Consider the following 24,531-nt stretch of genomic DNA (forward strand, 5'->3'; position numbering starts at 1 on the left):
GATTTCAGACAACATCCCCTGAGAGTATAAACAGCTTCATCCCAGAGGTCCACGTTGTGTTAGTTAAGAAGTTTGGCACTGAAATCTCGTACTGTTGATTGAACTTTAATATTTTTTGTTCCATTGTGTGCTCGTTAAAAAAACAAAAAATTATTGTTTAAACATTTTTAATGAATTATTCCATTGAAAGGTATGGCTTTATAGTGAACTAGCTATATGCATAGTCCTAGAGCTTAGAAAATATGACAATATTTTCTACAAGTCAGCAGTTCTGGCATTACCTGATACCAAAGTCATGGAGGAGGGCACTAAAGAAAAAAAGTACAGTCTACTTCATTCTAAATATAGAAATTATAAGTGAATATTAGCAAATGAAATCCAATAATTATTTTTGAATGCTGCATTATGACTCAGTAGGGCTTATTCCAAAAAGGCTAGCATGGATCAGCCTCAGGAAGTGACTTTCTGTCATTCCCTCCATTGAGGAAGCAGTGGATACAACCATGCATTCCCGTTAATAGACGTCCAGTGCATTTAATAAAATGTACTTCAAAAAGTCAAACTATTAGCAAATTAGAAACAAAGGAATACTGTCTGGTAAAAATGGAATCTACTACAAATGTGTAGCAAACTGTATTTAATGGGGCAACTTCAGAACATGCTTGTTAAAGGTGACAAGAAAGCAAGGCTGCATGTACGGTGCTTGCTGATGATCAGTATTTTAACTGGCCGGCCTCGCCAATTATTTAAGTCTATTGTAAATTACTTCAAAAAACTGTAAAATAACCATCATTATTTGCAAACGATTTTAATATTTCCTGGGAAAACTCAAGAAAAAAAACTAAAACAATTATGAGAATTCATACGAGTGTAATCATGTGACAGTATGTAAAATCAGTTAGCCCAAATCCAAAGTTTACCTAGACACCAGCAACAGCCACTTGAAGAGTCAAATGGAGGAGCAAAGCCCTTTTTGGTTGTCACAAGGATTGTAAAACGCCTAGGAGCACACCTGTTAAGAAAGAAGTCCCGAATGACTGAAAAAAAGATGCTGTATCTCTGTGGTAACAATGCATGCAGTAGCTATCAGTTATGCTGGTTTTAATTTGGCAGTAAACAGGTTCCATTTAATTTGGCAGAGACTTGTGCTTTTGTTCTATGGTATCCTCTGGAAGCAGATAAAACTGGCCAACACATTTCTTTCATTTTATCAGTGAGGAAACTGAAGCTTTCTTTAGTTTTTGTAACCCAGCATGTCAGTGCATAATTCGCGAGACAGAAGTATGTGTTCTATGATGCTTACTGTCTAATTCTTGGCTTCTTGACTTTTTCATACTAGCCCATTTTCTATATTCTCCACGTGCCATGGCATGTATATTTCTTTGAATAACTAAGCTGGAAAATGAGTATCAAACTGAGGATAATTTTCCTTCCTCTGTGGTGTTGTGGATGTTTATTAAAAACCCCCACAGATCATTTCTATTTTAAATTCTTTTGGTGGAAAATAAGGGGAAATTTGCTTGTTTTATTTTTTATTTCTTATTTTTCTGAAGTGAGAAGCAGGGAGGCAGAGAGACACACTCCCACATGCGCCTGACTGGGATCCACCTGGCATGCCCAGCAGGGGTGATGCTCTGTTGCAACTGGAGCCATTCTATTCTAGTGCCTGAGACGGAGGCCATGGAGCCATCCTCAGCGCCCGGTTCAGCTCTGCTCCAATGGAGCCTTGGCTGTGGGAAGGGAAGAGAGAGAGAGAGAAAGGAGAGGGGGAAAGGTGGAGAAACAGCTGGGTACTTCTCCTGTGTGCCCTGACTGGGAATTGAACCTGGGACTTGCACATGCTGGGCTGATGCTCTACCACTGAGCCAACCAGCCAGGGCCATCTCCACAGTTTTAATAATAACTGTTCATTGTGATTCCTCAGTGAGCTGTCAGAATAGAACTAGAATTAATTTTAGAATTATGCTTGCTTTTGGAATAATGTCATTAAGGTCCAAATATGGGCTCATTACTTTCTGTTAGAGTGCTTGTAAAATTAAAAGCATGGTACTTGTCTTACTTTTTAAAGAAATACACTACATTAGTTTTTGAAGGCTATGTAACAAATTACCACAATGTGGTGGCTTAAAGCAATAGGACTTTATTTCTCATAGTTCTGGAGGCTAGAAGTCCAAAGTCAGTCGCACTGAGATGAAATCAAGGTGTTGGCAGGGCAGTGTTCCCTCAGGAGGCTCTAGGGAGAATTTTTTTTTTTTGTCTCCTACAACCACTGGGGGCTGCCTGCATTCCTGGGCTTGTGGCCACATCACTCCAATCTGTGCCTGTGCTGTCACATTGCCTACTCCTCTATGTGTCAACTCTCTGTCTCCCTTTTATTTTTATTTATTTATTTTTTTCTTTTCTGTCTCCCTTTTATTTTTATTTATTTTTAAAATATTTTATTTTTAATTTAATTATTTTATTTTATTTTATTTATTCATTTTTAGAGAGGAGAGAGACAGAGGAGAGAGAGACAGAGAGAGAGAAGGGGGGAGGAGCTGGAAGCATCAACTCCCATATGTGCCTTGACCAGGCAAGCCCAGGGTTTCGAACTGGCGACCTCAGTTCTGTCTCCCTTTTAGAAGGACACTTGCAGTTGAATTTAGGGCCCACCTGGGTAATCCAGGATACTGTCCTTCATCTCACAATCCTTACTCACACCTGCATACAGTCTCCCTGGGGAAAAAAAGGAAAAAAGCATACTCTGGAGGAAATGGGCCGAGAGTTTGAAAACTAGTAAATTGCTAGCTTGTTGACCTTGATCAAGCTACTTAATCTCTTTGAACTTGAATTTCATCTGAAAATGGAACTAATACATATCTCTTTACAGAGAAAGAATGAAGAGAAAGGATGTTGATATCAATATTACTTTTTTTTTTCTTGCATTCAAAGAGCTTTATTTTGACTAGTCTTTGTATCTCCGGAGCCTAGTACCATCCCAGGCACATAGTGGTTGCCTAATAAATAAAAAGTTCAGCAAGTAGTTATCTGTCCTCTGAAGGGTATCGTATCATTGCACTGTCATGCATTAAACTCCAGCTGGGGACAGTTTGGTAGTGCTGGCCTACCCAGAAATAACCCGTGTGTGCGAGTTGAATGTTGTTAACTTAGTGAACTGGGGTGATGCATGAAATGCAGATTTGCTAATACTGGTTTCTGTGTACATATTCTAAATTTAGTGCGTGTGTGATGCAGGAAAAGAAATGTTGATCCAGAAAGGGAAAAGTTAAGAGATGGTTGTAATGAGTGTCAGGGTTTCTCTCTCTCTCCACACACGCTCTTCATAGAAGATTGGTTAATTTTTCACCTCTTTAGTTTTTTTTGGCTCTGTGCTCCCGTTTGCATGTGACTCATAGTTTTGGGCCTCTCTTACATTTCTCGGAGGTCCCTCCACTGTATATTAGTTACTTTAGAACAGGAACTAGTGACAGGGTGATGCGTGGATGGTGAGACGGGATTGAACGCTGCAGTCTGAATCTTCCCGACCACTGAGCAAAGCGTCCTGTGGGGCATGGACAGTTACTGAGCCGGCCCTGGCCTGCGTCATGAGTCATTTGGCTTACAGTGTCCCTGAGTCACAGACTGTCCTGCAGATCTGCTGGCTGGCTCATCTGTGAGGCGTCTTATGTCCAAGAGGCCTCCCACAGTGACCGCGCATCACTGAAGGGGATGAGGAATGTGGTCGGGGCTGGTTCCAAGGGAAGCTGCCAGCCCCTCGAATAAGACCCTCCACAGCCCCGCCTGGCCGCCTGGGGGAGAGGAGCCAGCAGGGGCTTTGGAAAGGGGGTGGCGGAGAGCAGCAGAGGGAAGCATGGAGAAGGGGCTACTACGCAGGGCAGGGCTGGGGCAGGGAGAGCAGCTCTGGCCCCAGCGGGGCGGGAAGGGAAGTGCTGCTGGCATGCGTCTTTGAGAGCAGGCTGTGCCAGACCTCCGGCATCGGGGTTGTATCTATTACTGATGCAGGACACTTGTCACCTGCCCTTGTCGTGCTTAGGATTTCACCTGACTCTTTTCATCCTGGTGATGTTTATAGGTGCTCCGGGCAGGTGCTTGTGGCATCAGGTGGGAAGAGGATGGAGGGAGATTTTTAGTGGAAGGACGCGTATTTAATCAGGAATAAGTAGCAGATGTTGGGAGAGTCTGTTGGACTCTAGACAGTGCTAGAGAGATGCAGGTCAGAAGTGTTCTCTGGACCCTCAGAGAATTGTTTTTCTTCTATGTTAAATTTATTGAAGTGACACTGGTTTACATAATTAGACAGGTTTCAGGTGCACATTCTACAGCACATCTCTGTACCCTGTATTGTGGGTTTGCCTCCCCAGGTCAAGTCTCCGCCCCTCACCATTTATGCCCCCGGAACCTTCTGACCCCCCTCTCTCCCTGGCAGTCACCACACTGTTGTCTGTGTCCATGAGTGTTTGTGTGTTTGCTTGTTTGTTTTTGCTCAGTCTCTCTATTCCCACCCAGCCAGGGAATTACCTAAGTGTTGGGAGAGAAGACGTGACAGTGAGAAGCAGTAGGGAAACAGCATTCCGGGGTGTGGAAGCAGACTGTCCGGTGTGACTGAGAGTGAGCCGGTTGCAGAGGGCAGGGTGCTGGACGGATGGCACGGCTCCAGGCGGTCACTCAGTCCTGACCGGCAGTCTTTCCAGGTCCCCTGTGGGCATACACAGGGACATGACAGACAGTCCCTGTGCCTGGACAGCGTAGCTGGGAACAGGAGCTAGGTTAGCAAACATTCTCATACAGCAGGTTCTGTGAAGCAAGTCTGAAGGGAAGGCTGTAGGGGAAAGCGAGCGTGCGCTCAGTCCTCACTGTGGATGCTTCTGCACGAGCGAAGGAGTCCCGTGCCCAGGCTCATCTTGCCACTGTGGGTGTGAGGCAGCGGGAGGGTTCTTCCGGGGGTTTTAAGTCACTCCCTTCTGTAGTGCTCAGTCGGGTTTAAACAACTTTTAAGGAGAAGGATGCGTTGAATTATGAAATCGTGATGTTAAGGACATGACAGCCAGTAACTGTTTCCCTTTTTCCTCAGTGTCAAATCAACAGTGCCTTGACGTCCTTCCACACCGCTTTGGAACTCGCGGCAGATCAGAGAGAAATCCAGCACGTCTGCCTGTATGAAATTGGTAAATATGAAACGTCTGTCTGGCTTCTTGTTGTGCAATAGTGTTAATGCAGGTATAAATCCAGGCAGCTCGTGTCCGTCGCCTTGTCGTGCCAGTATGAGTGCTTTCTTAGGCTCTTTTTCATTATTAATTCTATTCAGTTTACTAAGATACTTGTAAAGATACTTGTATACATTTTATAAAGATACTTATAAAATGCTTGCTGCCTTTTTGTGTTAACAGGATTTTGTTATCATAGTACAAGTCATGATGCTTATCAGTGCTTCTCGTTATCTCTTTATAATTTATTCTTTATATACTTTGAATTTAGGATACTGGTTATTATCAGTGTTTGTCAATGTTAAATGAATTGTCTAAAAACCATTTGTAAATTCTTCATTCAACTGCACAGTAGAATTCAACACTATTTTTCTCCGCCCTCCTACCACTGTCTACCTGAGGAAGAAATGTAATGTAGGAGGGAATTTGGCCGGTGGACTCCAATCCCAGCTCTCTGCTGATGAGCTCAGGGACCCTGGCCAACTTGTGTACAACCTGGTAGTTGGCACCGAAGCTGAGGTGCCTCCCTCGTAGCAGCTGTGAGGTTTAGATGAAAGAAAACAGGTAAGCCGCAGGCAGGGTGCTTGGCCCTCCGCGCGTGTCAGCTGCTTCCTGTGGCTTCTCCCCACCTGGAGGGGAATTTATAAACAGACTTGAAACAATTTATTTGCCTAAGATTTCCTCCTCATTCCACAAATTCATTGCTCTGATTTTTTTTGTTGACTGCACTAAAATTCTGTCCTTTTACATTGGTGATTCCATAATCCTTTTATGTAGCAGTTGCTGAGAAGCATAAAAACAACTTTGGGCTTGAGGCAACAACACTAAAGTTTTAATAAGGGGTTTGTACTTTTTAGAATTTCAGGCCAGTATTACAGGTTATTATCAGTGTTTGTCAATGTTAAGTGAATTGACTAAAAACCATTTGTAAATTCTTCATTCAACTGCACAGTAGAATTCAAAACTATTACAACTTACAGCTCCTAGAAAAGGAACGAAGCAAAGATGAGGTAGTGATGGGAATTGAAGGGGAGACTGGGATTCAGAACGTGCTCCGCAGCGAGACGGAGAGCGGGGGGATTCAGAACGTGCTCCCTCCGCAGCGAGACGGAGAGCGGGGGATTCAGAACATGCTCCCTCCGCAGCGAGACGGAGAGCGGGGGGATTCAGAGCGGGGGGGATTCAGAACGTGCTCCCTCCGCAGCGAGACGGAGAGCGGGGGGATTCAGAACGCGCTCCCTCCGCAGCGAGACGGAGAGCGGGGGATTCAGAACGCGCTCCCTCCGCAGGGAGACGGAGAGCGGGGGGATTCAGAACGCGCTCCCTCCGCAGGGAGACGGAGAGCGGGGGGGATTCAGAACGTGCTCCCTCCGCAGCGAGACGGAGAGCGGGGGATTCAGAACGTGCTCCCTCCGCAGGGAGACGGAGAGCGGGGGGACTCAGAACGCGCTCCCTCCGCAGCGAGACGGAGAGCGGGGGGATTCAGAACGTGCTCCCTCCGCAGGGAGACGGAGAGCGGGGGACTCAGAACGCGCTCCCTCCGCAGGGAGACGGAGAGCGGGGGGGGATTCAGAACGCGCTCCCTCCGCAGGGAGACGGAGAGCGGGGGGATTCAGAACGTGCTCCCTCCGCAGGGAGACGGAGAGCGGGGGGACTCAGAACGCGCTCCCTCCGCAGCGAGACGGAGAGCGGGGGGATTCAGAACGTGCTCCCTCCGCAGGGAGACGGAGAGCGGGGGATTCAGAACGCGCTCCCTCCGCAGGGAGACGGAGAGCGGGGGGGGATTCAGAACGCGCTCCCTCCGCAGGGAGACGGAGAGCGGGGGGGGATTCAGAACGTGCTCCCTCCGCAGCGAGACGGAGAGCGGGGGATTCAGAACGTGCTCCCTCCGCAGGGAGACGGAGAGCGGGGGATTCAGAACGTCCTTCCTCCGCAGCGGGACGGAGAGCGGGGGGACTCAGAACGTGCTCCCTCCGCAGGGAGACGGAGAGCGGGGGATTCAGAACGTCCTTCCTCCGCAGCGGGACGGAGAGCGGGGGGACTCAGAACGTGCTCCCTCCGCAGGGAGACGGAGAGCGGGGGGATTCAGAACGCGCTCCCTCCGCAGGGAGACGGAGAGCGGGGGGACTCAGAACGCGCTCCCTCCGCAGGGAGACGGAGAGCGGGGGGACTCAGAACGCGCTCCCTCCGCAGGGAGACGGAGAGCGGGGGGCGGGGGGATTCATAACGCGCTCCCTCCGCAGGGAGACGGAGAGCAGGGGGATTCAGAACGTGCTCCCTCCGCAGGGAGACGGAGAGCGGGGGGATTCAGAACGTGCTCCCTCCGCAGGGAGGCGGAGAGCGGGGGGATTCAGAACGTGCTCCCTCCGCAGGGAGGCGGAGAGCGGGGGGATTCAGAACGTGCTCTGCAGGGAGACGGAGAGCGGGGGGATTCAGAACGTGCTCTGCAGGGAGGCGGAGAGCGGGGGGATTCAGAACGTGCTCTGCAGGGAGACGGAGAGCGGGGGGATTCAGAACGTGCTCTGCAGGGAGACGGAGAGCGGGGGGATTCAGAACGTGCTCTGCAGGGAGACGGAGAGCGGGGGGATTCAGAACGTGCTCCCTCCGCAGGGAGACGGAGAGCGGGGGGATTCAGAACGTGCTCCCTCCGCAGGGAGACGGAGAGCGGGGTGGGGGGTTCAGAACGTGCTCCCTCCGCAGGGAGACGGAGAGCGGGGGGGATTCAGAACGTGCTCCCTCCGCAGGGAGACGGAGAGCGGGGGGACTCAGAACGTGCTCCCTCCGCAGGGAGGCGGAGAGCGGGGGGATTCAGAACGTGCTCTGCAGGGAGACGGAGAGCGGGGGGATTCAGAACGTGCTCCCTCCGCAGGGAGGCGGAGAGCGGGGGGATTCAGAACGCGCTCCCTCCGCAGCGGGACGGAGAGCGGGGGGTTCAGAACGTGCTCCGCAGTGAGACGGAGAGTGGGGGCGCCAGCCGCCAGCGATCAGGGGCGCCCTCCGACGCTGGCCCCATGCCTGCCATGGACATGGTTGTCTTTCTGAATCTCTTTAAAGAAAAGTACAAACTAAAAGATGGAGAGCTGCCCAGTAAGCAATATTGTATTTTAAATATTAAGCCTTGTATATGTGGGGAGGGGAGATGACGTATAATCCAGTGGAAAAGGTATATTTCTGTCATCTAAGCTCTGCTGGTAGCCATTACATAGAACTTGTGTGCAAAGACCTAGCTTTGGTGGCCTTCTCCATGCACCATTGGAGGCCTGCGGCTCTGCAGAATGTGAGAGCCGGAGGAGCCTGGAAACCACTCGGCCAGCTCGAAGGCCTGCGGAAGCTTAGCTGTGGGGAAAACGAGCAGAATCGGAACCCAGGCTTCCTGTTCTTACTCAGGCGCCATGCTTCCCCTCCTCTGGATTGCATGTAATTCAGATCTCGCCCTGGACCCTGTTACAGTATCAAAATACTTAGCCACATGTTTTGCTCTCTAAGACATATCAACGTCATGTCCTATCCCATAGAATTGGAGAGTTTGGTCTCCCCTTCCCCGTAGTACACCTGGCAGGTTGAGAGGACACTTGCTTCCTGGTGTATTTGACACTGGAAATTTCTTTTTGTGGAGGCAGTAACGTGGACAGAAAAGAGGGTTGACCTTTGGTCTTCACGTCTTCCCTTCTGTTCGCTGTGTGGCCTTGAGCAAGTCCCAGGACCTCTGTGCCTTATGTTTCCTCCTGGGCAAAGTGAGCACACCATCAGCCACCTCTGCAAGGCTGTAATGGGAATAGAGGGAATTGTATCAGTGCCTGGTGCTGGGCTTGGCCACACGAAGGGGCTCAGTGGAGGGGAGACACTTACAGTAATGCGGGTAAACTTCCTTGCATTTCCCTTGTTGCTATTTCTTACCAGAATGTCAGTGTAACAGTTTTTTCTTTTTTCTTTATTAATTTTTAGAGAGGAGAGAGAGTGAGAGAGAGAGAGAAAGATAGAGAAGGGGGAGGGAGGAGCAGGAAGCATCAACTCCTATATGTGCCTTGACCAGGCAAGCCCAGGGTTTTGAACCAGCAACCTCAGCGTTCCAGGTCAATGCTTTATCCACTGCGCCACCACAGGTCAGGCTGTAACAGTATTTTGGTCTGGAAAAGAAGGGGTCTTTTCTCAGCTCCACAACCAGCCTGCGCTGGGAGAGTGGGCGAATGCTTCATTTCTGTCTGCCTGCCCTGCGCCTCCCACAGCAGTTTGAGGATTGACAGTAATCACTAAGGAGCCCACCCCCCGGGGGGGGGTTAGTCCTTCTGCGGTGGCCACTCTTTATGTAACCTAACGGGGCTGCTCTTCCTGTTCCTCTGCCCACTCTTGGACAAGAACCACTGTGCTTGGGTTCATCTCACAACTGTTGGTGACAAATTGGAGTGTGTCTGTATAAATCTTTACATCACTTTCTTCAACTGTGTAATCGGTTGTGAAGTCAGAAGTGCCTCGTCTTACTCAAAATGGCCCACTGAAAATAGTTAAGAGAAAAATAGAACTTTAAACAAGTTTTCAGGTAGTGTAGATAGGACATTGACAGAGAAAATAGGATTGGAGATTTGTCGCTCAGAGAACAGGACATGAAACTCCCTGCAGTACTGGAAGGTTGTACACTGACAGTATTTCTTCTGCAGGCTGGTGCAGCATGATCGAGCTGAATTTCAAGGATGCATTTGATGCCTTTGAGAGGCTGAAGAACGAGTCCCGGTGGTCCCAGTGCTATTACGCCTACTTAACCGCTGGTGAGGAGACTGCGTCTGCTGTGAGCTGGCTCACCCGTGCCAGCAGGTGGGAGGGGAGGGGAAGGGAGGCAGGAGGAGGCAGAAGCAGTGTTCTTCCTCAGTGTCCCCAGCACGTTAATGTTTTGTACCAAGTAAATAGCAGCGTAGTCCGGTTAATCCAGTGTTCACTGGCCATTTCAGATACGCACCATGCCACTCTCCCTCCTCCTTCTCGGGGCTGGTTTGGTCACATACTCATAATTGGAAATGTTGATCACAAGGTTCTCTCTGTTTTCCTACATTTTGCCCTAAGCCGCCTCAACCTACTTTACCCCTCTGATTTATTTTCTGAAATATATATTTTGTATTTATTAAGAATTTAGAGAATTAAGAATGTAACATGCTTTTTTAGTTTCCATCTTTAACGATTGTTAGTGCTTTTGTTAGCAAGTAGTGTAGATTTTGAGTTGTCCTCTCCAACCTTGTTTTACCTGTTAACCTTGCTATATTTACAGTGTGATTTTGCAGAACACAAGGTATTTCAGCATTGCATCTCATGATAGCAGAAACACCTGTAATTTCCAATAGGAATGTGAGGATTTCTTGGCTTTTTGCCACTGTATGAGATAGTTAAAGATGTGCTGCCACCTGGTGGCCAAAAGGAGTCTGTGCCCTGAGATACCTAAGGGCCATTGTGATGTAGAATTGTAGAGGTGGGAATTAAAGAAACCCAAGTGGTTGTTGTTACTTTTCTTTTTTTTTTTTTTTTGAGAAAAGTTTTTTTTATTGTTGTTGTTGTTTTTAAGATTTTATTTATTTATTATAGAGAAGAGGGGGAAGAGCAGGAAGCATCAACTCTCATATGTGCCTTGACCAGGCAAGCCCAGGGTTTTTTGAACCGACAACCTCAGTATTTCCAGGTTGATGCTTTATCCACTGCGCCACCACAGGTCAGGCCGTTGTTACTTTTCTGCCTCAAACAATAAATTCTCCAAATACAGTCATATAAATGACTGTTTATTTAAAATTCAAGATTAATCCAAACATTATTTCCAGTATATCATTTCTTTGGATATTTGGACTTAATGAAACATCTCCTGTCATTCCATCCCTTTAACTGATTATTTAAGGTAAGGTAGAATTGACAGTGGCCAATATGTCTATGCTTTGTCCCCTAAAGCTGCAGTCCACTAGCAATCACAATGCAACCCCCTCAGGCCCACACTGCAGTCCCAGTAGTATACCCATTGTCATAGAGTCCCGTAGCTTATGTCTGAATAGGATAATTTTCAATATTCTGGTTAGTATACTGCGTCTCACACTTTAAGAGTTGTTGTATAGAATGTTCAGGCATCTCAGGTGAAAGCAGCTATTTATTGAGCGGCTTCAGTGGGCCCAACACGTTGAGGAATGGATGAGACAAACCAGAGAGGCCCGCAGCGCGACCTAGTGGTGGTTATGGTGTAATCAGGTCGTGCGGTCAGTTTTGAGCGGCAATTTTCTTAAATCTAGTTGAGTATAGACCATGAAGAAATAAATGTACATACAGTGTGACTATTGAGGGGAGCATTTATTCTGCAAAGATCGGAAACCCCAGGGGGTTTCTGTCTCTGCCTCCACGGGGATTTCATGCCGGAGAGAAGATGTGTGAGTGGCTCTACCAGAGAGCACAGCGGAGGGGGGTGGTGTGTGTGTGTGTGTGTGTGTGCGCGCGCGCGCGCACTAGAGAGGGTGGCATTAGGGACCAGAAACGCTGCCCCCATGGTTAATCCCTGGCATTATTATTTTTTAACTGGTAAAATATGTGTAACATAAAAATCTGTTCTAACCATTTTTACCATTCTAAGTGTACAGTTCAGTGGCACTAAGTACATCCGTTATTTTCTGTGCAGCCATCACCACTGTCTGCCTCCAGCACTTCGTTCTCGGTCCAAACTGAAGCTCTGTACCCATTAAACAGTCTCTCCCCATTAACCCTCTCTCTCCAGCCCCCGCAACCGCCGTTCTACTTTCTGTCTCTGCAAACCTCATATAAGTGGAATCATTCAGTACTTGTCTCTTGTATCTGGACTGTTTCACTGTAGCATGTCTTCTTCAGAGTTCTATGTTGTAACATGTATCAGAATTTCATTCCTTTTTAAGGCTTTGCCTGGGACTAGGGGTGGGCTGAGGATGGTGTGCAGACTATCAGACACCATATCCTCCTCCACGCCTCAGCTCAACAGCTCGCTCCTCAAAGTGTCTCTGATCACTCCAAACAGAAATGATTCCTTCTCCTTCTGAGTTTTCCCAAAAGCACTTCGGTTCCCCTACTCCAAAGACTCATCACTTTGTACACTGTAGCTATGAGACTGTTGTGTGCATCTTATTTCTTGAACTGAAATTGATGTTTTTTCAGGGTGCAAGCGTGTGTGTTTTTTCTTCACATTCTTGCCGGTGGCTAGGAGCTGGTGGGTCAGTCAGTGTGTGTAGGCTTTTCACAGCTTTCTTGCCAGGCACGGGTGTTCTGCTGGGAAGCTCTGGTCCTCTGGGCTCCTTACGGCTTTTTCCTAGACTCCTTTTCATTCTACTTGCTGAGTACGCGGGCTCCCACTAAACTGTGCACTTGCATTGTGTTGCTTACAAAACTATCTCCCCTGCGAGAAGAATAGGACCATGGCTTTTCCTTGTGTCCCCCCAAAGCTCTGGGACCCCAGCCCATGCAAAACAGTTGTGAATTCAGGGGAGTGATGGTCAGCAGCATGGTGTAGTCCTGTGTGTAACAGTCTTTTAAGATACTGGCTCCCATTTTTCCTTTTGTGAAATTTCCAAGTGTCACCAACCTAGGTGACCCCAAGTGGTATTTTCCTCCAGATAGTGAAGAAATATAATGATGGTTTCTTACAGTTTGTCAGGGAGCCACTGGTGATATGGATGGGGCACAGATTGTCTTTAAAGAAGTTCAGAAACTCTTCAAAAGGAAAAACAATCAGATTGAACAGTTCTCGGTAAAAAAGGTATGTTGGGGCCTGTTGATCTGGGTGTGTTTATAATGGGTGTTTGTAACCAGCACTGCTTTAGACAGGTTTCAGGAAGTCATATTTAATATTGGCAACTTACTTGCCAGCAAAATGCAGTTCACCACTGTGGGGAGAATTACTCCCATGGTTATACTTCTGCTCTGAAGGAAACGCTGCAGATAATGAAAGTAGGTTGGTTGGTTGGTTGGTTTCTGAGTGAGTAGCCGTATTACAGACCCTATAGAGCTACTGAGCATGTCTGGGGAGGGGAAGCCTCTGTCTGCAGAGGTAAGTCATTTCAGAAGGGTACAAATGGGCAGACACGAGGCAGGAGATACAGGCTGTTGGCTCTCAATATAGTGAATACATCACACTTTGACCTAATGAAAAAAAAATAGCATGCATCTAATATACCAGAAGAAAGGCCCAGAACTGTGGGAACAATGTCCCCAACTTTTCCTGTGCTTTTCAGAATAAAATTTAGTTGAATTACCGTAGGTTGCATGACAACTTGTCATATCCCAAATATCCCATGATTTTAATTTTAGAAAACCGTATTAAATGTTTAAGTTTGAGCATAAACTAGATTGTAATGTGGAATGCCACTGAGAACCCTGCAACTTTATAGAAAATTAAAAATCCATTAAACCATAACTACCAGGCATCTCATAGTATAGTACATCCTCCTTATACACCTAGTGGGCCCCTGTCACCCAGCTGTCATAAATCCCCGATTTACACTGAGGTGAACCTAGGTTTACCCCAGAGTTTTCGGATGAGGTCCTGAGTCATGATAATAGATTGAGCTGAATAATGGTTGAAAGGCATGTCTGCCAATATTAAAAATTGGAAAGCAAAAATTTTTATAGGCAACTTTTTATTTTTAGCTCTGTGGGAGGCGGTTGTTCATGTCAGGTATGAACTGTGCCCTGTTCAGTGTCTCCGAAGCATATTTTTTAATTGAATTTGTTTTTTAAAAACTGTGGCCTAACCTTGCTAACTACTTGCAGGCAGAGAGGTTTCGGAAGCAAACGCCCAGCAGAGTGCTGTGTGTGCTGGCCTCCATCGAGGTGCTGTACTTGTGGAAGGCCCTTCCAAACTGCTCCTTCCCCAACCTGCAGAGGATGAGTCAAGGTAAACACACGTGCACGCATGCACAGCTATACGCGTCAGCTTGTTTCTTCAGTTTCTCATTACTATCCGAGTCAGAGTCCACACCTGTCATTCTTGGCTACGTGCTGCGGGGATGAGAGAATTCAGCCCCTTGGGGAACAGGAACGGGCAGCACTGGGGTGTTCAGACAGGCTCATGCAGTCAGCGGTGCGTGGCAGTGCACACTGATTATAGGTGCTACTCATTCCGCAGCTGTGGGGGTAGCTGGAAGCATGTTTTCCCCCAGGAAAGCCCTCTGTTTCTTACAGGTTTGATTTATATCATTAAAATGCACAGAAATTGAGTGTACAGCTCAGTGAATTTTGACGAACATATACAGCCTGGCCTCTGTCACCACAATCAAGTTCCTCACCGTCTCCACCGCCCCTGAAGTTTCCCTCGTGCCCCGCCCAGTCCCCGCCTCGGGGAGCCGCTGTCTGTTTCTTCTCCCACAGGTTACTGTCGCCTGTGCTTGAGCCTCGTATAAGTGGGATCAAACAGTGTGTACTTTTAGTGCGTGGCTTTATTTGTTTGTTATAGTCTGTGAGCTCGATCCACGTAGCCTGTGTCATTAATCCATCCCTTTCACTTGCTGAGCGGGGCTCCGTTGTGTGGCTCCGCTTACACCACAGTTTTTCTGTCTGGCTTTTTAACTATCATAAGCGAGACTGCTACAAACATAAATGTACTTGCTCGTCATGTGTGCATTACACACTCATTTCTCTTGAGCAAATAGCCTAAGAGTATAAGCAGAAAACCTACCATTTTAATTCAGAAATTAAAAAAAAACCTAAACCCATAGATTATGGTAGTATAACCTTCATAAAGTCATTTTTATTATAGTTGTAGGAAAAGTTCACAGAATAAACTAAATTTTTCAAGTAAAATAATGCATTTATTGGTTATTAAATACTGTGACATTACTCCTAAGGGTTTAATGTAGACATTTGAATGATATTTACAGCCTGGCAAATTACTTACTTTGTTCCACACTGCAACCCAGGGAGGTGGGAATGGCTGACAGCATCCTCAAACCCATTTTATAATGAGGAACCCGAAAATCGGGACAGTTAGGTGACTTGCCAGCTCCCATAGGAGTGAGTGTCGCTGCTGCTGGTCTGAGGACAGCAGAGTGAGTGCAGAGAGAGCTTCACGCCGTCCCACACAGTGTCACCTTCCCAGGGGGTGAAGATACTGAAATCATGCAGCCGGAAGTATGGTTATAAGAGCACACTGCTGTGTTAAAATACAAACACTTATATCCAAAAGATGGCTTCATAGAAAGTAATTATCTTTGAAAATGTATTGTTATATGCATATATGCTGCACTTTTTCAAAAGAGATTTGGTATTAGTATTTTGGAGTTATTAAAGAATAGTCATTACTCTAGAAAATTTGTCAGGTTTTCTAGTCATACTTTTTTTTTTAATCAAATATAACATTATCCATTGAATCACATGCTTTTAGCATCAGATTTCCCTGCAGATGCCACCCCCAAAGCTCAAACTTTTTTCAGTGTTAATATTCTAGAGCAGTGGTCCCCAACCCCCAGGGCACGGACCAGTACCAGTCTGTGGGCCATTTGGTATCGGTCCGCAGAGAAAGAATAAATAACTTAAATTATTTCCATTTTATTTATATTTAAGTCTGAACGATGTTTTATTTTTAAAAAATGACCAGATTCCCTCTGTTACATCCGTCTAAGACTCACTCTTGATGCTTGTCTCGGTCACGTGATACATTTATCCGTCCCACTCTAAAGGCCAGTCTGTGAAAATATTTTCTGACATTAAACCGGTCTGTGGCCCAGAAAAGGTTGGGGACCACTGTTCCAGAGATCAAAATAATGCAGCTCCAAAAATCGTGTGCAGAGGCCCTGAAATTAGAGTGGCTGTATAACCCTCCTCAGGGGACTCATTGAAAGGAAACAAAATTTTCTTGGATGCACAAGTTCTACTGTGTCTATTTAAAAAGATATGCATAACTCTAAACCCATCCTTAGTTGTTGATGCAAGTCTAGAATATCTACTGTTGTCTAACTCAAAGCAACAATAAAAAATTTTCAGTATTTTTTTTTTTTGTATTTTTCTGAAGTAAGAAGTGGGGAGGCAGAGAGACAGAGACAGACTCCCGCATGTGCCCAACCAGGATCCACTCAACATGCCCACTAGGGGACGATACTCTGCCCATTTGGGGCACTGCTCCATTGCAACTGGAGCCATTCTAGTGCCTGAGGTGGAGGCCATGGAGCCGTCCTTAGCACCTGGGCGAACTTTGCTCCAATGGAGCCTTGGCTGCCTGAAAGGAAGAGAGAGATAGAAAGAAAGGAGAGGGGGAAGGGTGGAAAAGCAGATGGTCTCTTCTCCTGTGTGCCCCGGGCCTGGAATCAAACCTGGGACTTCCACACGCTGGGCCAACGCTCTACTGCTGAGCTAGCCAGCCAGGGCCAAGCATTCTTTTTAATGTACAAGTTCAAGATCATGTATTTAGAGATCATTCAAACAAAATGCAAATATAATATAGGCAGTAATTGGCAGGCACAAGAACAATTATCACTTAATGTGACTTAATAGTTTCTGAACCCCCTTTCCGGGTGTCAAATAAGCAACAAAGATGTCATGGAGAGGTAGTAAAAATGAGATAATTTTTTCCTTTGCTAAAAGTTTACCCAGTTTTAAGATCTATTAATTAGATCATATGAACCAGTCTTAAGCAGTAATGATCCAAATGGATTCTGTCATATAGAGCACAGTGAAGAGCTTTGTAGAGAAAGGTTAAGTTTCAGGGAAAATCTTGGTTGTGGGTGAGTGGGATCATATGCATTTATTAAGCTCTTTTCATCAGGCCCACATGGTGCATTGAGCTCATCAGGGTCCCCGTCTATAACTCGCTTTATCAGCAGAACTAGTTGGAGTCTTATATTCTTGTCTTGTGGTTTCATTTGTAGACCCTCCTTCACCCACCCTCCACTGCATTCTTCCATTTTAAAGGTGTGTCTGTATTTTTTAGCATCCAGAGTGATTTTATTAAACTAACTCATCATGCCATTTTATAGTTCAGAACCACTATGGTCTCATTCAGTGTAAAAACCAAATTCATTCAGTGGTCTGCAATACCCTGCAATTTGTGTACGTACGTGTACACACACACACACACACACACACACACACACACACACACACTTCCATTGCCTCTCACTGCTCTTCCTCCTTGCTTACCTAGCTCCAGTCACACTCCTTACTGTTCTTGAACCACTAGGCATGTGCTGGCCTCAGTGCCTTTGCACTAGCTCTTCCTGCCTGCCTGCAAATGCTTTTGGACATCCACATGACTCCTTTATTCATTTCCTTTAGGTCTTTACTCAAATAATACCTTTTCAGTGAAGCTTAAACCGTACGTTCTAACACATGTGCCATATCCTCTTTCTCTTTCCTGGCTTTATTTTTTCCTTGGTACCAACATTTCTTGAACATATCCACAAATGGTTAGTTTCTTAAGAGCAGAGACATTTTTCTATTTTGTTACTGTTGTATTTCAAGCACCTAGAACTTTCTGGCACATATTAGGTGCTCAGTAAATACTGAATGAATGACTGCATGAACTGCTTTCCCCTTTCCTTAATATGGCTGCCTGAAGATCATTTGAGTACTTTTTATGTGGAGTTATTCCCAACCTCGCTTGTTGAGGTAACTCTTGCTTCTACAGGTTCAGATTCTATTCTTCACATGTACTTACTGCTACTCTACCCAATTCTTCCAGTGCCTTTCAGTTACTTGTTATATGTATGTATGTATGTATGTATGTATGTCTGCATGTATATATGTATGCACATACATGCATAAATCTGTGTTTGTATACATTTATCAAAAAATCTTGCCAAATCTCGGTATCTTTATTGGTTCTTAGAAATGACTTTCTTCATTTATTAGTGTCACTATGTTTCCAATTTCTACTTTTTCCATTTCCTTGGAAAATATCCATATCTTCCTCCATGTGTGTTCCCATTTTCCACAGAATATGGCAAGCCTGTTGAAGTGGAGGGGTCACGTCTGACCCCTTCTCGGTGACTAAGGCAGCATCATACAAACATTAAAGGGTCCCATTGCATGGCTTATATAATTAATACGATGCAATTTAATAAAGGTTCACAACAAAATTGAGCAGATACCCACATAGTTCACCTCCATTCCCCCACACATAACTGCCTTCCCCAACTATCAACACCCTCCACCAGTGGTACATTTGTAACCACTTATAAACCAATACTGACATATCATTCTCACCCAAAATTCATAGTTTACATTAGGTTCACTCTTTGTGTTGTACATTCTGTGGGATTGGAACAATGTGTAATGACATGTAGAGGATAGTCTCGTGGCTCTAAAAATCCCTGGTGCTGTATTTGTTTGTTCATCCCGCCCAACCCCGGCCCTCGGCAACCACTGATCTTGTTACCGCCCCCATACCTCTGCCTTTTTCAGAGTGTCATGTAGTTGGAATCACACAGTATGTAACGTTCACATTGTCTTCTTTCACTTAGTAACAATGTCATGCAGTTTTGAGTCGTCTTGGCCCTCTGAAGTGTGGTATCTTTGCCTTCCTTTGACAGGATACTCACTAATGTTTGAGGAAGGGGAGCCTTTTGATTTTTAGGGGGCATAATTTTGAACTGAGTAAGTGTATACCATGAAATACTTACCTCTTGATGACATTTAAGGAGTGGAGTGAATGTGTTTCCTCCCTGTTCTTCTCATTTCTCTTCAAGCCTGCCATGAGGTGGACGACCCGTCTGTCATTGGATTAAAGCATTTGCTTCTCGGTGCCATACACAAATGTCTGGGGAACCTGGAGGATGCTGTGCAGGTGAACTGCTCATGTTGTCATGGCTGAGGAGGATAAACTGACAGCCCATCTGTGAGCTGTGGCTAAGACCAGTGAACACGCACTAGCAAATCCAAACTCCCACAGCAGTGTGAGAGCTGTATCTACTTTTCTGTTCGAACTGGAGGATGGTTAATGCTAATTTTCAGCGTAACTTCAGGTTCCTATAATACATCTTCACACACAGCTGCCTTTTCTCTGGTACTAGCTTTTTACCAAAGTGACAGTCTCAGTTGGAGGAGGTGTAAACACAGTGTCGGAGGAGCAGAATGAAGTCTCATAAATACATGTATTTACTACGTGTGTTAGTGTGTGTTCACTCTTCTTGTCTCTGTAACTGTACATTACTGATGCATCGCTGATGCATGGCTTATAGTTGTTGGTTAGATATCTATGTACATATTATATGAAAAAGAACCATTCATTATTTTCAAGTAGAATTTGAGAAATTTTTCTGAGTTTATTGATTTTTAAAATTTTTAATTTTTATTGATTTGAGAGAGAGAGAAACATTGATTTGTTGTTCCACTTATTTAATTCATTGGTTGATTCTTATATGTGCCCTGGCTGGGGATCAAACCCACAACCTTGGTGTAGCTGGATGATACTCTAACCAGCTGAGCTACCCGGCCAGAACTAGGCTGCTTTTTTTTTTGTATTTTTCTGAAGCTGGAAACAGGGAGAGACAGACAGACTCCCGCATGCGCCTGACCAAGATCCACTGGGCACGCCCACCAGGGGGCGATGCTCTGCCCCTCCGGGGCGTCACTCTGCTGCGACCAGAGCCACTCTAGCGCCTGGGGCAGAGGCCAAGGAGCCATCCCCAGCGCCCGGGCCATCTTTGCTCCAATGGAGCCTTGGCTGCGGGAGGGGAAGAGAGAGACAGAGAGGAAGGAGAGGGGGAGGGGTGGAGAAGCAGATGGGCGCTTCTCCTGTGTGCCCTGGTCGGAAATCGAACCCGGGATTCCTGCACGCCAGGCCGACGCTCTACCACTGAGCCAATCGGCCAGGGCTTAGGCTGCTTTTTTTGAAGTACTGTACTTTTCGCTCCATAAGATGCACCCCCCCCCCCAAAGTGGAGGGGAAAATGCTGTGCATCTTATGGAGTGAAAAATACGGTATTTTTATTGAATATTTTAACACACCATTTGGTTCAGAATGTCTTTTTCATATTTTGCTCCTCAAAACCCTAGGTGTGTCTTATGGTCAGGTGCATCTTATAGGGCGAAAAATACGGTATATCTTAGTATTATTTTGATTACTTTTTGAGAGTTCATGTGTAATAGGAGACTTTGGCTTTTAAATCCTAGAATGTCAATGTGCTTGTACTATAATTTTAAGTTAATATTTCCGTGTGGGGTACTAATAGTTATTATTACACAGCTCCATATAGCTTATTTTTCGTATATGTGTCGCCAAAGAGAGCACTAAATAGCTTATTTTTGATCATGTACGTATCAGCAAGATAGTCAAGACATATGTCAAGAGATGATTCTTGGCTTGTGTGTGCTTTCTGTTTTAAATATTAAAGTGGGATGCTCTGACTGAGGTAAAGATGTTCTCTGCGATGAAACCAGCAGAAGCTAGTGTTTCACTTGGGGGCATAAGCAGTACACATGGGGCTGACGGGTAGGAAGCCTACTCCGGAGGAAGCTCGCCAGACCAGCATGTAACAAACTTGTAAAATACGGCTGAGGATGGAGGGGAAGGATTAAAGAGGCTGGATGAGGAGAAAATCAGATAGAGAATACAGAAATTAGTCTAGAGTCCACCTTCTTGAGTCCTGATGATGTGATGAGCCGTAGTAGGAAAATTAGCCTAATTAGGGAAATCAGTTCATTTCAGTGACACTTGATTTGCTTTCAGTTCTTTCAGCGTGCTGTTAAAGATGAGGTGTGTCGTCAGAATAACTTATATGTTCAGCCGTATGCTTGCTATGAACTTGGCTGTCTTCTATTAGACAAACCAGAGGTAAGATCTTACGTATGTTCTTAAATAAAGTTCATTACCAAAAATTTGCAAGTGAGCAGGCACAAAGCAGCCTTCATTTAAAATGAATTGATTAAACAGTGTTTTATGTTTATTATTTTGTTTCATGTAAAGTGAGTCTAAGAAGCTCCTAATTCTATTGATTTAGATTTTTGGACAAAATCTTGTTTAAGGAAAAATCATTGCCACTTTTAGAACAGAACGATGCGCTATAGTGTGGTTTATTCAGAAGAACACAGAATTGCCTGACCAGTGGTGATGGTGGATAGAGCCTCGACCTAGGATGCTAAGGACCCACGTTCAAAACCCCAAGTTTGCCAGCTTGAGCTCAAACTCACCAGCTTGAGTGTGGGGTGGCAGCTTGAGAGTATTATTTGGTCACTGGCTTGAGCCCAAAGGTCGCTGGCTTAAGCAAGGGATCACTCACTCAGCTGGGGCCCCCCAGGCGTGTATTAGAAGCAATCAGTGAACGACTAAAGTGATGTAACTAGGGGTTGATGATCTCATCTCTCTCCCTTCCTTTCTATCTCTCTCTGTCTGTTTCTCTCTTCCTCCTAAAAAAATAAAGAACATAGACTTGCATTACAGTTCTACTCCTGTAATTTAGAGTGTGATACTGGTCAAGTCACTTAACCATATACGCTCTTCCTAATCTGTAAAACAGGATAAAAAAATGCCTGTCTTGCCAATTTCATAAAGACTGTAGTGAGAATAAATGAGGATGATATGTGTGATTAAATTTTAAAATTCCTTATAAGTTTAAGCTGATAATTACTGTAAATATGTATATGTACATACAGTGGGGCCAGTGTTTTAAAAATAAGATTTCAGTAGTGCTGGATTTGCTTGGTATCTTCTTTTGGAAGCTTAATTACATAATATTGGTTTTGTACCACTGCACCACCACCTGGTCGGGTGGTTTTGTAAAATTCTAAGTTTTAGTAAGTTCAACTCAGTTTTCAAATGCATGGACTTTCTAAAAGTTGAGTTAAATCGATGGAAATACGATTATATAAGTAGCCCTTAAATATATAAGGAAATAAACTTCCTGACTTCCAGTAAATCTTTTAATTAATCATCAATTTTAGGTTACTTAGTAAGATCTTAGCTAAACTATTATAACTCTTATAAGTTATCATTTATAAAATAATAGTGATTATAAAAAATTATCAAGTAATGCCTTAATGTAAACTTATTAGCATTATTATAGTAAAGAAAAATTGAGTTAATTTGATGAGCAGTTGACTTACTCTGTGACTACTATGAATTGTTTTTTATTAACATAGCCTCTTATTATAACATTTTCTGCTTGAGGATCTAGAAATATAAGTATTAAACAATCTCTTTTGTGTGTTCATAGACTGTAGCAAGAGGCAGAAGTCTACTTCTTCAGGCAAAGGTAAAAAGACGACACCCTCCTCTGAGTGCCCTTAACCTCTGTAGTACTGAGTCTGAATTCAAGAAATTTTGTGAAATGATTGTTCTGATTGATGTTCCTGGAAAAGAAAAGTGGTAATAATTGAATCAGCAAGCACTTGAGTTATGAGTGAAATTACCAAAAGACACTCCTATGAAATTGCTCCTCCTGCTTTATAAACACTTGTCTTGTTTGAGTGGGAAAATAACTTTTGCTATTTCATAACTACATCCTTGAATTAAGAATTTCTAACAGCGGCGTGCATGGAGCGCGATTTAAGACTACTGCGTCAGGAGTCCTGAGGAAAGTTTTACAGAGACAGACTTATTGACACCCAGTTGGCAATTTAAAAATGAACACAAAGGTCAACGTTTGGGCAATAAGAAAATCAAGTGGGTGTAAAGCCGTTAGTGGGAGTGTGAGGGCTTTCCAGTGGGAAGTACATAACTTAGTGTGGTTTATGCTGCGGTGTTTCAGAAAGCTTAGCTGAGCCCGTGAACATCTGTCTTTGGTCTTGCAGGAGGACTTCTCTGGCTACGACTTTGAAAACAGATTGCATGTCCGCATCCATGCCGCTCTGGCCTCTCTGAGGGAGCTGGTTCCTCAGTGACGGACCCGGAGCCCTGCTCTGTCCCTTCCCACCTAGGTTCCGCACTGTAATAAAAGCAGAGGACACAGTTCATACGAAGATCGGCTTTTCTTCTGAAAACCACCTGTGCCAGAGACACATTTTCCCAGTTAGGCTGACGTAGTCAAGATCTAGCTCAAAAGTAATAATGAGGAAATAGTGATTATAACTAACAAGCTGGGGAGAGGGTTAAGTGACCTTGTTCAAACATTTTAGTTTTGTGATTTATTATTTTTAAAATAAAATCAAGCTCAATATTCAACCTGTGATCATGTAGAAACATCTATCTTAAGCACACACCTGACCGGGTAACACTAAGAGGTACCTGTAAAAATTATTAACAATGTCATGACATAGCATTTATATTGTGTTTTGAAAAAAATAGAAGTGCTTTCTAGTGTTTTACCTGGCCCTCCAATTCTCCTGTGTATAATAGGACACGGATATTTTTAATCCCCAGGGTCCAGATCAGAACACTCAGGTACCGAAAGACTAATTGACTTATCCCAGTGAATTATTCCTGTTATCAGTGGAGCAGGTCTCTGGACCAAGAAGCAAATATTCTTTTATTGTAAAAAATATATATGTTAATAACCCAGAATCCCATGTTTTCTTTATTAAAAAAACAATTGCTCTTCAGCTGAAGTTGTGTCATCAAATGATTTATCTCCAGATTGTCTACAAAATGTTTTAAAGTGATGAGCTTTTTTGCTTCGAAAGTCAACCAAGTGGAAGCAAATAGAGCTTCACCCAAAGATATAACTGTTTTGCTAATTTATTTGAAAGCCTCGTCTTAGGTTGGATAAACAATGCCTACATTTTAGGAGTTTTCCTTTGGAATAAATTGTGTAATTGCCAACTTTTGGAAATCTTTTAACATATTATTTAAAAGGTTACTCTTGAATGAACATAGGGTTTTTTTGCCTCAAATATTTTCTGGTGAAAGATTTGCCGGGCTCTCTTTTGCCAGGATTTCATAATTTCCTCTTAGCTCAGGTTATTTGATATTATAAAAAGGAGTTCAAAATTATTTTTAGTCCTTTGCTGTTGATTTTGAAATTTAATTTACATCTTTGTCCATTGCTGCACACCTGTGGTTTTGAAGAATCAGAATACCTCAGTCACTTGCCTTTCTGCCATAATTATGTAAGCTGAAGTGTTTCATCTTAAGGTGACATTTATTTACATGTCCTTTTAGCTGAAGTATAATCTCATGCAATGTTAATATTTTAAAACTTCTTTTCAAAATAAAATATGGGTGGAGCAGGTTAGAATGTTGGCAGGTTGAATCTAATTAATTTGGTCTTGAGGGGATGATAATTTCTTTGAAAGAAACTATTCTTCACTGACTTTGGCTAACCTCTTCATGTTTCCTCACTTCCAAAGTGTTTATTTACATTGTTCCTCTAGTGTGAGTCCTGCCTCGACTTTAGGTACTAGCCAGAGAGAAAAGATTGCTGTCCTACTTTCCGAGACAAAGTAGGTCCAGAGCCAAGCAGGTGCTTTCTGAAGAGAAATA

General features: G+C 44.4%; 1 protein-coding gene across 1 annotated transcript in view; it reads left to right on the plus strand.

Moving 5' to 3' along the window:
- The window catches only part of TTC39C (tetratricopeptide repeat domain 39C), a 126,426-nt gene extending 102,775 nt beyond the window's left edge, over nucleotides 1–23,651 (plus strand). The window contains exons 7-14 of the mRNA XM_066352539.1: nucleotides 5,072–5,165; nucleotides 9,860–9,967; nucleotides 12,833–12,942; nucleotides 13,956–14,079; nucleotides 18,863–18,960; nucleotides 20,845–20,949; nucleotides 22,328–22,366; nucleotides 22,905–23,651. Coding sequence (XP_066208636.1) covers nucleotides 5,072–5,165; nucleotides 9,860–9,967; nucleotides 12,833–12,942; nucleotides 13,956–14,079; nucleotides 18,863–18,960; nucleotides 20,845–20,949; nucleotides 22,328–22,366; nucleotides 22,905–22,994 — 768 coding nt within the window. The 3' untranslated portion in view covers nucleotides 22,995–23,651. The remainder of the gene's footprint in view (nucleotides 1–5,071; nucleotides 5,166–9,859; nucleotides 9,968–12,832; nucleotides 12,943–13,955; nucleotides 14,080–18,862; nucleotides 18,961–20,844; nucleotides 20,950–22,327; nucleotides 22,367–22,904) is intronic.
- Nucleotides 23,652–24,531: the final 880 nt, after the last annotated feature.

The sequence above is a fragment of the Saccopteryx leptura genome, chromosome 11 (assembly GCF_036850995.1).
Source record: "Saccopteryx leptura isolate mSacLep1 chromosome 11, mSacLep1_pri_phased_curated, whole genome shotgun sequence".
Classification (NCBI taxonomy): Eukaryota; Metazoa; Chordata; class Mammalia; order Chiroptera; family Emballonuridae; genus Saccopteryx; species Saccopteryx leptura.